This window comes from Tamandua tetradactyla, chromosome 7, assembly GCF_023851605.1.
Source record: "Tamandua tetradactyla isolate mTamTet1 chromosome 7, mTamTet1.pri, whole genome shotgun sequence".
NCBI lineage: Eukaryota > Metazoa > Chordata > Mammalia > Pilosa > Myrmecophagidae > Tamandua > Tamandua tetradactyla.
In genome coordinates this window covers 57,895,080-57,913,246 of record NC_135333.1, presented here as the reverse complement: position 1 = coordinate 57,913,246, position 18,167 = coordinate 57,895,080, and the positions used below count along the sequence as shown (strand labels likewise).

Here is an 18,167-nt window from a genome sequence, read left to right as displayed (position 1 = left end):
GGAGGTAGGAACAACTGTGTATAGGCTGGCCTTTCCCTTTTGGACTAGTGGAAGTCTTGGTGGCTTTGAGAAGGAAGTGGAATTGCACAATTAGTAGCAGTATTATCCCCACAGAGGTAATGTCAGGGAGTGCTTTGGAACACTTGAAAATGCTTTCTTCCTCTTTGGTCTCTTGCTATTTATCCTCCATTAGGATAGGAAGGGACTTTAGAGTTCATTCGCTCCATTTTTTACAATGAGAAAAAACTGTAGCCCAGGAAAAGTTAGTGGCCTGAGCAAGGTCACGTAGCTGGTAAAGTCAGGAATTCTATCTTGGTCAGCCTGATGCAGAAAAGCAGTGTGTTGGGCCCAAGGAGGGGCCCCAGTACCTGGAAGTAGACCATTCTCCTCTTCATTTGTGCACGTGAGCTGGGGCCGCGTCCACCATGTTTTCCCACGGTTCATTTTGCAGATGCTCTTGGCAGAGCCATTCTGTAGGGCCCGGTACCCCTTGAGGCACTCGTAGTAAACTGTCTGCCCCACCGTGAAATGATAGATTCTCTCCATAGCTTCATGTTCCCAAGGCGGAGGTTCTCTGCAGGGACCTGAGAGAAAGAGGAAATTCTGAAGGCCATTGGAGAAAGCATTGTGAGTGAATCCAACTTTCCTTTTCCTGAAGTCTGGACTTTGGCTCTTATTCTTTTGTTTGTTTGTTCATTTATTCATGAATGCCGTTCATTCACTCTTTCATTTAATAAATATGTCCTAAGAACGTCTATGTGGCAGGAACTTTGCTAGGCACTATGAGGCGACAAAGACCCAGCCATTCTTATAAGGAGCCAGCAGTCAGCTGGGAAAGAACAACATATGAAGGAGGAATGTGGTGGGTTTCATACGTGAGACACAGATTCTTGCTATGGGAACACAGAGGGGTGAGTGACTAATTCTGATTGGTGCTAGAGGAAGCATCTGGGCTAGCTCTTGAAAGAAAATGAGGGGCTTGATAGGTGGACAGGGCTAAGCTGAGGGATAAGGCCAGGTCGAAGCCAATGTGAAGCATGAAGAGAGACTGGAATTTCCTCTGTGAGGAAGGATATTGTCTGGTTATGGCTGGTGGCTGTCCTGGGACCACAGGAGAAGGACTGGGGACAAAGCTTAAGCCCTGACGAGGGAATAGCCAAGATGATCTCAGAGGAATGGAGCCTGATCTCTGACCAAGCTGTGCCTGAAGCTCAACCCATAGGAGCCCTATCACAGGTTCTGAAAGTTCTCCATGCCCAGTAACTTCCCACACACTTTCCTAACTAAAACCCAAGCCTTACTGACCTTTCGTGCCAGAGATCATGTCCTGCTGTGATTTAATATCAAAATTCTCTCAGTCCTTGCAGTCCCCACCCTTTCCTACCAATTTGGACACATGATACTGCGTGTACCGTCTAACCTCTGACCCTCCACCCTTCCCCAACCCCAAGTACCCCAACACTCTGCATGAACCCCTCTGCCCCAGCAGAGAGCTGAGTGGCCCTGTCCCAAGCATTCTCCTGTAGTACAGCACTTTGAAAATAATGATTGAACTTCTGTTCAATCATTTTTCTTTTATAGTCAATGAAATTTTCTTTTATAGTCAATGAAATTCATGACTGTTTGAATTGAGTTTGCTTCTTTCAAATGAAAACATCCAAACTAAGACAATCTGTGAAACTATCCTTAGCCAGAACCAGCTGTTTATCTCTTGAGTAAGGACAGAAAACATTGATCTCTTAAGAAAACTTTCACTAATTGTAGAGGGTAATAGGGGCAAAATAGAGCAAAACAGGCAATTAAATGTGTTGTTTGGAACACTGTTTCAGTACTCAATTGGTGAAGTAGAGGGATAAAAACATCAAATTGCAGCAATGTCCCTAGGTTACTCTTGCAACAATGTTCCTGGATTACTTCTTTTATTTTTTTTTGTAAATAATGAAAACTGCAAGAAAATCCAAACTAGTTTAAAATAAATAATCAGTAGAAAGAGCCCCAATCTAATTTAGGGGACCTGAGGTCTCATTCCAATCTGTTGTGTGAGCTTAGCCAAGTCTTTCAACATCTAATGTCTCAATTTCCTCATCCACAAGGGGAATTTTACTCAAATGACAGTACACGATATGATAATGTTCTTTGTAAGGTTATAAAGGTAGCATTGGACCACAGGGTCTCATAAAGTTAGCTGGCTGCCCAGATGCTCAAGTTTTCCTAACAGATTTTCTTATTTCTTCCTGATGCTGTGACATTGGAAGAAATCATTTTAGAAAAGGGTGGGTAGGCCACGGGGTAGTAAAACCACACACCTGAGCTCATTAGTTAGGATATGTTTGTCTGTAGGCTTTAGGAATCACCAGAGTGATACATTTTACAATCATGACCTGTTGAACTAAATTACTTCTCTTAGACTTAAAAGAAAAGTCCATGCATTTCCTTGAGGGCAGGCATTAAAGCTTCCATCTGCAGTGCCTGGCACACTGTTAGTCCCAGCTCAGGCTTTTTGGATTGAGTTGAGTTAGATTTTATTTGGCCAGCTCCCAAATAAGTGAAGGATGTATTACTTCCAGGGAAATGAAGCCTAGAGCCCAGGTTAGTTGCTGTGAGTGAGGTTTGAGATGCTGAGAAATCAGTCCACAAATGCCACAGAATAATTCTTGTCCACAAGAGGGCAATGAAATGCATGTGCTCATGGACACTGGGGCAAACTTTCCTCCATGGGGGAGCACACCAGATACTTGCTGTAGAAAGGTCAGCTCCTCGGGTTCAGGGAGAAGACAATTGTTCCAGACTCATCTCTTACCTACAAGGTTTACTTGGTCCATGGGTTGCATTTGATTTTGCACTTCTGTGGCTTTTCTTTCCTTCTGTTCTTCAGATTTGGGTGTAACTTGGTTTCCGTTGCTCCTAGGGGCTAAAGAATATGTGTGGAATGAAGCAAATAGCTTCTCAAATGTTAAAATAAAAAACACTGTTCATGTATGCGGTCACTCAAAGATATCACCCTGTAAAGACAAGACCGAGTAGGGAAATGGAGCTTGCAGCAGGGAGCTTTCAGGATTAAAGGAATAGAGTTCAACAGCAAAATCATGGTATTGGATAAACTTAGATTTAGAAAGAGTCTAGGGGCTAATTCACTCCAAATCCCACTGCAGGGGTAGAATGCAACTATAATACTCCAGCAATTGACCCTGTCATCCCTGCTTGCCTTCCCCAGCAGCAACAAGGCCTGTGGCACTTAGTGAACACTCAGTTGTTTTTAAGGTCTTTCATATGTGCCAGTCCTCTTTTCTCTTCTAAGGTGCAAATTCCTTGGGGGCAGGCATCAAGGCAGGGGCCTCAGATTTTTTATTTGCTGTAGTGCTGGGTATTGAGCTAGAAACATAGGAGGTGCTCAGTGCCTGTTGTTGGCTTAGGGAAGACCATCTGAAACAGACATACTACCTGTGTCCTACCCTGAGAGAGTCCAGGTCTTTAGGTCACGAGTAATTTGTGGACAGGTGTACTCTCAAACACCTCCACTAGTGATTCCAGTCCCATCCAGCACTGAGGGCCAGAGGTCTAAGGCTCTCAAGCCATGTTTGGTGTCCAGAAATAAAGAAACTCAAAGTGAACAACCTTCTTTGCTTGACAGTCAGATCTACCAGGGGCCTGTTATTCTCATGTTTGGCCTGCTGGCTCGCACCTCACTGTCCCCAGCCCTGCACTTGAAGGGCTCTAACAGGACTGGGACAAGAAGCATCAGCCTTCTGGAGGTGGGGGGGGGGGATGTGGGGTCTTTGGGGGGATATTCCTCAGCTCTGCAGTATTAGTTCCTGACCCAGGGCTAAGGAAGGCACTGGCCTGACCTTAGCAGACATTTCCTCTCGACAATGCATTTCTCCCCCAAAGAAATCCCCCAAAGTACCCGTGGAACCCGGAGTAGAAAATATATGGTAATAGATAAGACCCTATAAGTCAGTAATGTAAGTTTCTACTCCCTTTTTTCTCTCAACAGAGGCCTTTCCCAATGCCTCTGTTTTTCTACCCAGAACTTATTCCATAGGGCTGGAAATGGGGATGGGGTAGGGGGTTTAGGAGGCGGGTGGGAAATTCCTAAGTATTCACACTGTCACGTTATTTGGGATAGAGCTAGGATAAATATATTTCATTGCTCAGGATATGAATGGTATAATGTGGGAACTTAGGGAACTGAAAAATAAAAGAATTAATTCAGTTTTTCAGGTAGACAGATATCCCCCACTATAATTATTTGTGATTGCTTTGTAATTATTAGTGTAATGGCTATTCCCCTCCACACGTACACTGAAAGCATCTTGAGGGCCATGTCTACTATATCCCCAGCACCTAGAATAGTCCTTGGAACTAACAGACACTTATTAAATAATGTTTAATGAATGAATGTTCCAGGAGCCTCTAAAACTGGGTGTCCCCTGCATAAAGGGTATGGTGTTAATTTTTCAGAGGGAGAGTGGCCCAGCTGATTTTTCGTCTATAGGGTTGAGTGAGCAAAAGCTGAAGGTGTACTTCTCTTTCCCATGGCAGTTACAAAAGGAATCACTTACAAATGCACTGACATGTGTTTTCCCAGGAAGAGTGGCTAGAGTTTCCCACGCAAAGCATATAGGGCGACCCGTGACTGCTTCTGCGGAAGCCTTTCTTGCATTCACAGTTTAAAATGGTGCCGCTCTCATAGGTGTGGGCTTTGAACAGGGCATTTCTGATCGTGGGTGGGTCACCATCACAAAGCTCTGCAAAGAAAAAAAAAAGGGTGTTAGGAGTTCAGGAGGTTCCAGTCAAGCTCTCATGTATTTAATCATGTAATTGTTTAATCACATATTTTTCATCATTTAAAAAAATATTTATATAGACCCGCATTTCCTAGGAAGAAACTAAAGCTGCTACTGTTGTTCTTTAGAAAGCTTTGTGTCACAGACAGGTTCAAAAGTTGACTTTCAATAAGTTCCTCTCCAAACTTCAATATATTTCAGACAAAAGGAGTAGAAATCCATGAGGCTTTATCTTGAGTACGCCTCACATGTAACTTGTATAGAAAGACTGAAGGGGACCAAGGCATATGAGGAAAGGAGCAGAAAAAGCCATGCACGTGTAGTTGAGGACAAAATGTGTCTGTGAGAGATAATTTTCAGGAAATAAGTATTGTCAGATTTTCCAACAACTAAAGTTTCTGCAGCATTTTTAAAAGAAACATCTGCAACGTGCTTCACTCAACATCTGGCACATAGTAGATGATTGTTTCTCCCTTACCCTCCCTCTGACCTTACCAAATTCCTACTCATGATTTGAAGACCATACCCTCCAAAAAGAATGGACATTGATGAAACCAGAAGTGGGCAGCAGGCATACAACTATTAAGGGGAAAAAGGTGCTGGTCTAATCAAGAGATAAATTATTCCATGTCATACTCGATACAAGTAGAATGTGTCATAATGTCCCCTCCTAAAAGAAAATAAAGGCAAATAGTTTCGCAGGCCGAGGGTACGCACAGATTTTTTAAAAAGAACACAACAAACAGTAAACTATTAAAGAAAAAGATTGGAAAGCTTCTGCTCATCAAAAGACAGAAAGAAAATGAATGGAAAAAAAAGCCACAGACTGGGAGAAAATATTTGTGAGACATATATCTGACAAAAGACATGTGACCAGAATATATAAATAACTGCAAATCCATGCTAAAAAGCAAAGAATTCAATACATAAATGGGTAAACTTTGAACAATCCCTTCTCCAAAGAAGATATATGATTGTCAATGAACACTTGAAAGGAAGCTCAACATCATTAGAGATCAAGAAAACACAAACTGAAAATTACCATGAAATAGCTCGTTGAAACAGGTAAAATGGACAACACAGACAGCATTACATGTTGCAAAGAATGTCGAGCTACTGGAACTCTCTTCCATTATTGGTGGGAGTATAAAATAATATAATTACTTTGGAAAATTGTTTGAAAAGTTTTTGATAAAGTTAAACATACTCCTTGCTACCCGCTGGCCCAGCAATTCCACTCTTGGGTATTTATCTAAGAGAAGTGAAAGCATATGTTGACAAAAAGGCTTGCACAAAATATTTACAATAGTTTTATTAATAAAAATAAGAAAGGGGAAACAATCCAAATATTCATCATTGGGAGAATAACCAAATATTTTATGATGTAGTCATATCATAGAACACTACTCAACAATGAAAGGAATTACTAGTGATATAGACAACATTGATAAATCTCAAAAATATGATGTTGAACAAAAGAAACTAAACACAAAATAGTACTTACTGTATGATTCCCTTCATATGAAGTTCAAGAAAAGACAAAACATACATACAGAGAGAAAACAGAATGGGGGCTGTTTGCGGTGATTGGGGGTTGACTGGAAAGGAAAAGTGAGATTATGGGAATGTTGCAATTACGGGTGTATACATTTGTCAAACTCATCAACTTGTACACTTAAGAGGGGACATTTCGCTGTAGGTAATTTTATCTCAATAAAAAAGTTAAGAAGAATATATAACCCATAAGCGCAAATAATCAAGGCTTGACCTCCAAATGCATTTGGAATCTATCTAAACTGTAAGCAAAAGTTTCTAAATCTGAAAAGAGACAAGTTGCCTTTGAGACCTGTGGCCTGACTTTTTAACATGAGTAACTCTATGCTCCCAGCCTATCCAGTCTCACCTTCACCCATTACCCCACTTCTCACCACAATGACCCTGGATGCTCAGCAGGCAGACACAGAATTTTCTTTTGAAGATGGAAGGTACTTTCTCCCTGTAATTTTTAAGTATAGGCATAATTCTAGAGGTAGATGCCATTTGTTTTTCCTCTGCTGAGAGTATTTAAAATGCCTGCTGTTTGTGGGGTTGATGGAAAACAGATTACTAATTTGGTATTGGGAGATCCGGGTACATGCTTCAGCTTGGGAGATGGGGCTCCTAGGAAGAGAGCTGCCACAGGCTCAGAGGTAATTGATGTGGCCTTGTCTTTTAGCTTTTTTGTCCCTTTTATGCGGGCAGAGGTAAAAAGAGACAGAAGGCAGGTATGATTAACCTTGAAAATCCCAAGGGCTTAGGCCTGGGATGTGTACTCAGAGAGTTAAACTAAGCTCTTCTGAGGTTGAAAGTAGTTTCACATCTTCAGATTTCTGCCATGAACGGTCTTTTGAAAGACATAGGTAAGATGCCCATGAAGTAAGACATTTATCTTGCCATTTCCTTCCCAGGCCCCCACCTCCATCACTGGGCCTGAAACATTGAAACAGGTATGTGTGAGTTCCTCGTCTCCAGGAGATTCTTATTCAACTGAAGTGCAACACCTTGGGGACCTATGGCTACTTCAGCTGACACCTGGCCAAATAACAGTGACCGTACCTGAGAGCCACCTTCCTAGGACTGTGACACAGGACAGGTCTGGGGAGCAGGGTGGGCAGGTGAGGACCTGACAGTGCTCTTTCCCTTTCACTGTTTCTTTACCTCCGAGGGATTGCTGGACGCTCAACACCTTGGTATCATCTTACCCATGCTAGGGAGGGAAAGAGCAGGCATTTGCATGTGTTCCTCATTTCACAGACAACAGGAATGACTTATCCAAGGATGAACTGTGGCAGATTCAGGAATTCAGGTCACTGTTTCTGACTTCCAGGCATCTGCTCCCTGCTTAGTACCAAACATGCTATTAAGCATCTGGCACAATGCCAGAAGGGCAAATGTGCAGCTTCTACTTCTTGGATTTCAAATAAAAGAAGAGGAACTTGGTGAAACGAGGTGGTTTCCTGAGAAGAAAGGTAAGGAACAATATATTCAGACTAATGGTTTTTAATTGGATTGGGGATTGTGACAGCCCTTTATGTAGTTTTGCCAGACACCCTCAACTCCACTTCCCCAATATAAAGCCTTTATTTTTTTACCCCCTCATTTTTAGAAGGGGAATAGAACCACAACCAATTTTGTTCTGAAATACATTTGAGTCCTTTGAACTAACCAGAAATCCCACCAGAGTGTGACAAAGCAAATGTGGGGAGGACAGTTGGTGATTTGATCACGTGGCCAGCTCTACTGCTGTGAGAATGACATCTAAGTTGGACTCTCTACAAGCGGCGGGATGGATGCTTGGGTTGCTTGCAGCAGTGCTTCTCCAATCTTAATGTGCATGCAAATTACCTGGGGACCTTGTAAAAATGCACACACGGATTCAACAGGGCTGGTGTGGGGCCTGAGACTGTATTTCTAACAAGCTCCCTAGTCCACATGTTGGGTTTGCAGTGACCATAGCCCTGACTAACCCATCTTTCCTCCCTCTCTGTCCCTTCCTAAGGATTCACATGCCTTCCTGTGTACAGAAAGTAGGGGCCCATGGTCATGGCTGAATCTGCTTACAGAGAGCTCTGAACCTCTAAGAGGCTCTGCTTGGCAGCTAGTGGAGTGTGGTAAAACTTTCTCGGCTGGAGGAAAGGTGGGTGGCTGAAAAACGTTTGTGGGCTGGGTGATTTTTTTTTTTGTTACTTTGTTTTGTTTTTCTCTGATGTTGTTCAAAATGAGAGGTAGCTTATCTGGCCCTGTGGTCCCATGAGCAACATGAAAGATACAGAAAAGGATTGGGTTTCAAAAGGAAGTAGAGTAAGTCTGAGATAAGATTCTTTGCTCTGCCAGTGAATTGGGGCCAAGCTATGCTCAGCATAGCCCAGGCAGCACAGAGTAAAAAGCTGCATGTTTATGCCTCTCTGCTTTCTTCCATCTGAACAACAGGGCTAGGAGTTGAACATTGGAATAATTTGCTAGGTCCCAAAACATCTAGAGGATAATGATGTCTAACACAAGAAACACAGGTATACATCAGAAGCTTAGGTCAGCCAGTAAGAAATTATCTAGTTCTTCCTCTAAAGCACTCTACCTTCTATATCAGATCCAATAAGAATCCAAAAGATGTACATAATGTTGAAGATCGTCCCCCACTTTCGTGGGAAACCCAAACCAGCGTTACGGGCCTTATGGACAGTGAGTCGCTATGGTGCACAATAAAACATAGAACATGTTCTGTGTTCCTCTTAAGAGGATCCTAGAGCTGGAGAGATTTTGCGGAACCTCCACATTGCTCTGGTCACTCAGTGGTGGAGTGGCTAACGTGGAATTTGAGCCAGGTTACCTGATTTCCAGTCCCATGCTTTTCCATCAGATAGAATCATAACCTTCCATGGAGTGCCTTTCACCCATCTGTTGAAGGTTATCTCTCACCGAGAGGTAGAACTTTATCTAAACTATCTGGGTTATGGAATGTGTTTGTGAAATGCTGTGGTTTAATTGAGATCATTAACTTTGAAGAAGTCAGTCATCTCAAGTCCTCCAGCTGGGACTATTTATATAATAATCTCTGACGCCTGAGCCTGGTTTATGTGCTGCTCCTTCGGCTATCTCACCCTTGACGCTCACTGCAATCCCGCTAGACATTGTCCTCGCCATTTTATACAGCAGGAGACTGAGGTTCAGAGAGATTAAGGAGCCCCAAAACTGCACAGCCCAAGGTGGTGGGGCAGGAGTCACATGAAAGCCTACTGCGGCCACCCTCATTTCTGTCTTTTATTAAATCTCATTTTTATTTTCAAGAAATTCTTTCAAAAAGCAAACTTAAATACATCATGAGGAAGCAAAGATGAAGAGGAAAGAAATGTGGTCACAGAAGTTTAGAGGGTGATGCAATTGGTTTCTCTGCAGGAGTGAGATTCCAAGTACATAACCAGAGACATGGCAGAATCATGGATCAATCAGAACAGATAGCAGTGAAGGACAGGGCAGGGGGTCCTGGAGCTGCCCTTGTGCCAGGTATTCCCTCTCTAGTAGCTTGTGTGGGAGGGAGGTCCACAGACTCCTGTGGGAAGGGCCACGGCAATGAATGTAGGAGGGGTGGGTTCTCTTGGGAGGCTTAAAGGTGCTGATATTTACCAACTCAAATATCAAAAATAGTTGGAAATATTTCAACTATTTAAAAAGCCAGTATGTCTATGGCTGCAGTTCTAAAAATTGTAGGTCTCAGGACCTGTTTACACACTTAAAAATTATTGAAGTTCCTCCAAACGCCTTTGTTTTATAGGCTATATCCATCACTGTTAGCTGTATTGGAAATCGAAACAGAATTGTTCAAGTATTAATTTCTTAATTCATTTCAAAAGAACAGTAATAACCTATTATACCTATTATGTTAACTACATTTCCACACCAAAGAAAAAAGAGAAGGGTGGCATTGTTTTGCAGTTTTGCAAACTTCTTCAATATCTGATTTGATAGAAAACAGTTGTATTGTCACATTTGTTCTTGCATCAATCTATTGCTGTTTTGATTGAGGTATATGAAGAAAATCCAGCCTCCTATCATTGGAAAAGGATAAAGCATTTTAATGACCTTCTTATATAATTGTAGGAAGTCTTTGGTACTACGTCAAAACTTTGACAGGTAGCACTTTCTTGATTGTTAGTTGCAAAACTAACAAAACTTTTCATATTTTGTTACATTAAGACCCATTAGTCTCACTAGGTTTGCCTTCCCGGAACATACAACTCCTGGAGGATTCCTAGGTAAGGTAAATCCTGAAACTCAGAGGGACCAGCCTCTCCAGGATTATGAACTGAATTTAGTGTGGACACTTCTTCTTAACATGAAAATGTTAAGAATAGGCATTGCCCAAAGATCCCTATAGATCATGAGAAGGAGGAGATATAATAGTGAAAAGGAGATTTAACAAATGAGTATGACTGCTGAATCACTATATTAATATTCCTTCTAGCCTCCAGTGTTTTGGAGCAGCTAGAAGGAAAAATCCAAGATAATGCAATGGTAGCCCGTAATAAACTCTGGGATCTGTTCTATAAAGACTTCTCGAAGTGTGCTTTGAAAATTATTACTTTTTTCTTTCTTTGCTTTGTATATATGTTATAATTATGATAAAAAGATTTTGGTGTTGTTTTTTTTAAAGATCCATTAGTCTATCTTGCACTTTAAATGGACCTTTCACTAATGCTTGATTTTGTAACATCATGCATCAACCATCTGGAAAAGAATAGTTCACTGAGTTAAACAGATCTTCCAAATGTAACATATTTGTTCATATCACATATGCTACTATCACCTCTAATTTTGCCAGAAAAAAATCTTTAAGTATTGGGAAGCTGTCAAGTTCACAGTGGCGATACAAGTTTTCCAACCTTATTTTTTTGGAGAGCTCAAATTTTATCATTGGCAGTAAATACTGTCAGTGATTTTCCCTGAAGTGTCAGTCTCACTATTCATTTTTAAGAAATGCCTACAGACTATACTTTGAGAACCACCATCCTAGATATGCCAAATGAATATTAGCCATATTTCTCAGCTTCTAGAATAGTCTATGCTTCTGCATTTGCTGGAAATGGCAAAGAACTAGAGCTAGTTCCAAGATTCACATATGGTAGTCTGTAAAAAATCTTCTGTTCTGTTCTGCTATATTTGGTTTGGCTAACTTTTCTAAAATTAATATGGATTTTGTACAAATACAACACTGGCCCTTTTAATGAGCTAAGATCTATGCTTCCTGACAAGGTAACAAATTAGGTCCTGGCTCATTCCTGTAATCCCAGCTCTGGAGTGTCAGAAGAAAAGAGGGCAGTTGCAAGATCTGAGAAACAAACTAAGTTTGATAGAAGGTGGTTTCGTCTCTCTCTCCCTCTTTGAATGTCTATGTGGGGGTGTGAGTGTGAGTGTTAGGAGGTGTAAGGCCGGGAGGCAGAGTTTTTCATTGTGTCCTGACCTCTCTCTCACACTGCCTTCTGTCACTACTGCAAGGCAGAAAATTAGCAGCACCAGCTCAGCAGCAGTAGGAGGCAGTAACCTTACCCTAGACAACTGGAAGCATGGTGGGTGGAAAGGGTGATATTCACAGAGGCTGGGGAATAGCTGGCTCCTGGACATTTTCTTCTGCAGCTCTGCTCTTTGCCTCCAAGCCTAGGCGATTGCCCTGGAGAGAGACAGCTCTAGGAGAAGAGCAGTACCCTTTACTCAGAGAGGTTGTCCAAAGATGAGGGTGGTGGTGTGTCAAATGGCGTGTGTGGCAGGTCAGAGGGGAGCAGGCACAGAGAACATTTTGCCCCTCACAATCCCAAATTCACCAGTGGGGTCACATCCAGGGCCCAGTCTCTAACCTCCTCCCCTAAGACATTTGACAGTCTCTCTGACTGTATCATTGTTAGGACCAAATAATGAAATATGCAATGTTTCATGACCAAAATGGGGGGAAGAATTGTAACAAATAAGGTATCAGTGACTGCGAGAGTTCAAATAGAGTCCAGAGGCTACACTGGAGGTCACTCTTAGGCATGCTTCAGTTAGACTTTATTACCTATGATAACTTGCCAAACCCCAACCAAAACCATTTCTGCCAATCCTAAAGAACACCTAGGGCATTATATAGGATTCTATAAGGGTTCCATCCATTAGGGTAACTCTCCAAAACTACAACTTCCATATGAGTCCCTGGGCCAGATAGGTCCTGAAATGCAGAGGGGCCAGTCCTTCCAGAACATCAACTAGTTCCATCCCCTATCCCATATTATTGACAGCCCCTTCCAACATGAAAAAGTTAGAATGGCTATAGCCCAAATACACCTAAAGAGTGGGGGAAAGATCAAAGGTGATGGTGGAGTTGTACAGAGAAGGTAGAGTTTAACAAGTGAATACGAGCGCTGAATCATTATACTGATATTTCTTTTACCTCAAAGTATCTTAGAGCAGCTAGAAATAAAAACCTAAAATCATGGACTTGTAACCCATACCGAACTCTAAAATCTGTTCTACAACTAATTGTTGTGACGTACTTTGAAATATATTGCTTTTATTTATATATGTTATTTAAAGAGAAGGAGGAGTATAACAGGGAATAAATGAGTATGACTGCTAAGATGTTTAGCTATTAGAAAAGAGAAAGCAAAATAATCATTTTATGTGGGTAATTTATTAAGATAAGTTAATCTATTAGAACTATTAAGAGTTCAATAAGGTGGCCAGATTAAAAAAAAACATTTATAGGCACCATCGCCTATCTATATTTTAGCAATAGCCAATCAGAAAATATAATGGAAAATGATAGCATTGCAGAACAGCCATCAATTCCTAGTTTGCAGAAATGTGCTGGGCTCTGAACAGAGGATCCTCAAGCCAGGAGATATGTTAACTTTGAACTTTAAAAGTCAAGAATATTTTTTAGACCTTTAGGGGTAACAATCCTAAAAACAGAATTTAAATATGCAATTTGGGGACAGAATCATATTTCCCATAAAGACATGGGCAAGGCTTACTCTATATTCCTGTGGGTGTGACCACATTTGGAAATACGATCTTCTGAAGATACTATTAGTTAAGGTGTGGACTCTTTTCTGAGTAGGATCTTTTAAGATTCCGCTTAGATGAGGCCAAATTGAATGAGTGTGGGCCTAACCATACCACTGGAGTCTTTATAAGCAAAGGGTATTCAGACACAGAAGAAGCCAGAAGTCAGCAGAAGTCAGAGGAGCAGATGCTAGGAGAGAGATCACCATGTGACAGAGGAGGACTGAAATGCTACAAACTGTCTGGGAGAAGGCAAGCCCTGCCAATCTCTTGAGTTTGTAATTCTAGCCTCCAAAACCAGGAGACAATAAATTTCTGTTGTTTAAGGCCAACCAATGAGTGGTATTTGTCATAGAAACCCTGGCAAACTTAAATATGCAGCTTGCAAACCAAGAGAAGATAAAGAAAACACAATCAAGAAACTCAAACAAGACAAGAAAGGATAAATACGATGATAAAAGGGAATTAATGGATAATAAGTATCCCAAAGTAAGAGCCCAGATGTATCAAAATAAATGTAAATGGATTAAAGCTGCTGTGAAAGAGATACTCAGATTGGAAAAAGAAATCCCCCCAAATCCACCAAAGCCCAGTTTTTTGTTATTTATAAGAAACATCCTTAAAATATGATGACGTGAAAAGATTGAACTAAAGGGATAGAAAACATATTCAAATATTTACCAAAAGAAAGCTGTCTTATTAACCTAAAACAAACTACACAAAAAAGCATTTTTAGATATTTACAAAAAAGAGGTTGTTCAGGAAGTTATGATTATCTTGAATCTTTATACCCTCAACAACATACATTTTTAAAAACTGAAACAATAAGAAAGAGAAATTGACAATTCCCCAGTCAAAGTGGGAAATGTTAACACATCTCTCCCCACGGCCTGACAGACAGGCAGATCTTGTTTAATACCAACGGGCAAGCTTGATCGAATGGATATTTGTGGGTATATCTTCTAAAAAAGAGAAAAAACTACATCCTTTTTAAGCATACATGGAACATTTATAAAAACTGACCTCTTTTTAAACCACAAAGGAAGTCTTGAAAAAAATCAAAGAATAATTATTATATAGATAAATTCCCTAAGTACCATTGATGAAAATAGAAATTGAGAACAAAAAGTAACAACATATAGTTATAAGAAATCTTGAAACCTTCTAAATCATTCTGCAAATCAAAGAAGAACTCAATGAAATTCTGAGCCTAATGACAGTGAAAGCAATAAATACAAAAACTTGTACAAGTCAGCAAAAATTAAACCTAGGGCAGATGCCGACTGTCACCACTCTTATTCAACATTGTGCTGGAAGCCTTAGGCAAAACAATTAGGCAAGAAAAAGAAACAGAAGGCTTACAAATAGGAAAGGAAGCAGTAAAACTCTTCCTATTTGCAGATGACATAACCCTAACCATTAGGAATCCTGAAAGATACACAACAAAACAACTAGAGTTAATAAACAAATTCAGCACTGTGGCGGGTACAAAGATCAACATGCAAAAATCAGTTGTATTTCTGTACATGACTAATGGACAATCTAAGAGGAAATTAAGAAAAAATTCACTTACAGTAGCAACTAAGTAATCAAAGATCTAGGAAGAAATTTAACCAAGTATATGTAAGGGACTTAAAAATACACGGAAAACTACAAAGCATTGCTGAAAGAAACTAAAGACCTAAGAAAATGGAAGGATATTCTGTGTTCATGGATTGGAAGACTAAATATTGGTAAGATATCAAGCAATTGACAGACTCAATGCAATCCCAATAAAAATTCCAATAGCCTTCTTTGCAGAAATGGAAAAGCCAATCATTAAATTCACGTGGAAGAGTAAGCAATTCTGAATAACCAAAGTCATCTTGAAAAAGAACATAGTTGGAAGATTCACATTCCTGATATTAAAAACTATTACAAAGCTACAGTAGTCAAAACAGCATGGCACTGGCACAAAGACAGACATATGGACCAATGGAATTGAATTGATTATGCAGAAATAAATCCTTACACCTTGGCCTATTGATTTTTGACTAGGGTGTCAACTCCACTCAGGGGGAAAGAATAGCCTCTTCAACAAATGACGCTAGGAGAATTGGATAGCTATATACAAAATAATGAAGGTGGACCCCCTACCTCCCACCATATAAAAAAAGTAAGTCAAAATGTATCAAATACCTAAATATAAGGCCCAAACTACAAAACTCCTAAAAGAAAACATAAGAAAGCATCTTCAGACCTTGTCTTAGGAAGTGGTCCTAGACTTTACACCAAAAGTGTAACCAATGAAAGAAAAAATTGATACATTGGTCCTCCTCAAAAATGCATACTTCTATGCTTCAGAGGACTGTGTCAAAAGTGTGAAAAGGCAGCTAACTCAATGGGAGAAGATATTTAGAAACCACATGTATGATAAGGGTTTGATAACCAGAATATATGAAGAAATCCTACAGTTCAATAATAAAAAGATGAACAACCCAATTAAGAAATGGACAAAAGACTGAATAGACATTTTTCCAAAGAGGAAATACAAATGGCTAAAAAGCACATGAAAAGATCCTCAGCTTTTCCCTAATTAACTATTAGGGGAAATGCAAATCAAAACCACAATGAGATATCATGCCATACCTATGAAAATGGCCACTAATAAGCAAACAGGAAACTACAGGTGTTGGAGAGGATGTGGAGAAATGGGAATACTTAGTCACTGCTGGTGGGAATGTAAAATGGTACGGCCATTGTGGAGGATGGTTTGGTGGTTCTTCAGGATACTAAGTATAGAGTTGCCTTACAACCTGACAATCTGACCTGACAATCCTGCCACTCGGGATATACCCAGAAGAACTGAAAGTGGGAACTTGACAGACATTTGCCAATCAGGGTTCATAGTGGTATTATCACAATTGCCAAAAGATGGAAAATAATCCAAGTGTCTATAAGCAGATGAATGGATAAGTAAAATGTGGTATATATATGTATATATGGTGGAATATTATTCAGCAGTAAGAAGAAATGAAGTCCTGAAGCATGCAACAATACGGATGAACATTGAAGATATTATATTAAGTGAAATAAATCAGATGCAGAAAGATAAATATTGTAGGATCTCACTGATACCAAGCAATATAATATTTAAACTCACAGACATATAATATAGAATAAAGTTTACCAGGATATAGAATGAGGCTAGAAAATGGGGAGGAATTGCTTAATTACATGCAGAATGTTTAACTAGGTTAAAATTAAACGTTTGGCAGTCACATACATATTACCCACAATGCCCTTTCCTTTCTCTTTCAGCTTGCCGCCCAAGATGCCAAAAGGAAAGAAGGCAAAGGGGAAAAAGGTAGCTTCAGATGCTGCTGTTGTGAAAAAGCAGGAGGCCAAGAAGGTGATAAATCCCCTGTTTGAGAAAAGGCCCCCAAATTTTTGGCAGGACATCCAGCCCAAGAGGGACCTCACCCACTTTGTCAAGTGGTCCTGCTACCTCTGGCTGCAGTAGGAAAGGGCCATGCTCTATAATGGCTGAAAGTGTTCCCTGCCATCAGGCAGTTCACCCAAGCCTTGGGCAGCCAAACAGCTACTCAACTGCTTAAGCTGGTCCACAAGTACAAACCAGAGAGAAAGAAAGAGAAGATGCAGATGCTGCTGGCCCGGGCTGAGAAGAAAGCTGCTGGCAAAGGGGATGTCCCCACTAAGAAGCCACCTGTGCTTTGAGCAGGGGTAAACACTGTCACCAAGTTGGCAGAAGAAAAGAAGGGCCCGCTGGTGGTGATTGCACATGATATGGAACCCATCGAACCAATTGTTTTTCTGCCGCCCTTGTGTCACAAAATGGAGGTCACCTACTGCATCATCAAGGGGAAAGCCAGGCTGGGATGCCTCATCCGAAGGAAGACCTGCACTGCTGTCACCTTCACACAGGTCAACTCAGAAGACAAAGAAGTACTAGCTAAGCTGGTGGAAGCTATTAGGACCAATTACAGTGACAAATATGATGAGATCCACTGCTACTGGGGAGGCAATGTCTTGGGTCCAAAATCCATGGCTGACATTGACAAGCTGGAGAAGGCAAAAGCTAAAGAACTTGTCACTAAACTGGGTTAAGTATATACAGTTGACTTTTCTGTGCATAAAAATAAAAGTTCTTCAAAAAAAGTTAAAAAAAATTAAATGTCTGGAAATGACAGACATGATGGTATCACGTTATTGTGAAAATAACTAATAGTGCTGAATTTGTGGGTGAATGTTGTGGGAAGGGGATGTTTACAGTCCATATGTCACCAAAAGGAAAGTTGGAGGTGAAAACATGGGAATGTATAACACAGTGAATCTTGTGGTGGACAATGACTGTGATTAACTATGCAAATATTAAAGAGTTCTTCCATGAACTGGAACAAATGGACAATACTATTACATGGAGTCAAAAATAGAGAGATATGTTATGGTTGGGTTCATGTGTCAACTTGGCCAGGTGATGGTGCTCAGTTGTCTGGTTGGGCAAACACTAGCCTGACCATTGCTACAAGGACATTTCATGGCTGGTTAATGAGTCAGAAGGCTGGTTTATTAAATCATCAGCACGTTGATTGCATCCATGGCTGATTACATCTGCAGTAGGCCAAAGGGAGTGTCTTCTGCAATTAGTGAGGTTTAATCTAATCAGTTGAAGGCTTTAAAGGAGAAGACAGAAGAGATAATCCCTCTCTCCACTTCAGCCAGCCAGCCTCTCCTGGGGAAGTCATTGAAGACCTTCATCAGAGCTGTCAGCTCACAGCCTGCCCTATGGAATTTGGACTCGTGCAACATTTA

At 40.7% G+C, this 18,167-nt stretch overlaps 1 protein-coding gene and 1 pseudogene across 1 annotated transcript in view; one reads left to right on the top strand and one right to left on the bottom strand.

The window, feature by feature from the left end:
* The window catches only part of IL2RA (interleukin 2 receptor subunit alpha), a 64,420-nt gene that overhangs the window by 10,643 nt on the left and 35,610 nt on the right, over positions 1-18,167 (bottom strand). The window contains exons 2-4 of the mRNA XM_077169492.1: positions 4,563-4,748; positions 2,801-2,911; positions 369-584 (exon numbers count right to left, since the gene is read on the bottom strand). Coding sequence (XP_077025607.1) covers positions 369-584; positions 2,801-2,911; positions 4,563-4,748 — 513 coding nt within the window. The remainder of the gene's footprint in view (positions 1-368; positions 585-2,800; positions 2,912-4,562; positions 4,749-18,167) is intronic.
* On the top strand, positions 16,669-17,548 carry LOC143689693 (large ribosomal subunit protein eL8 pseudogene; annotated as a pseudogene).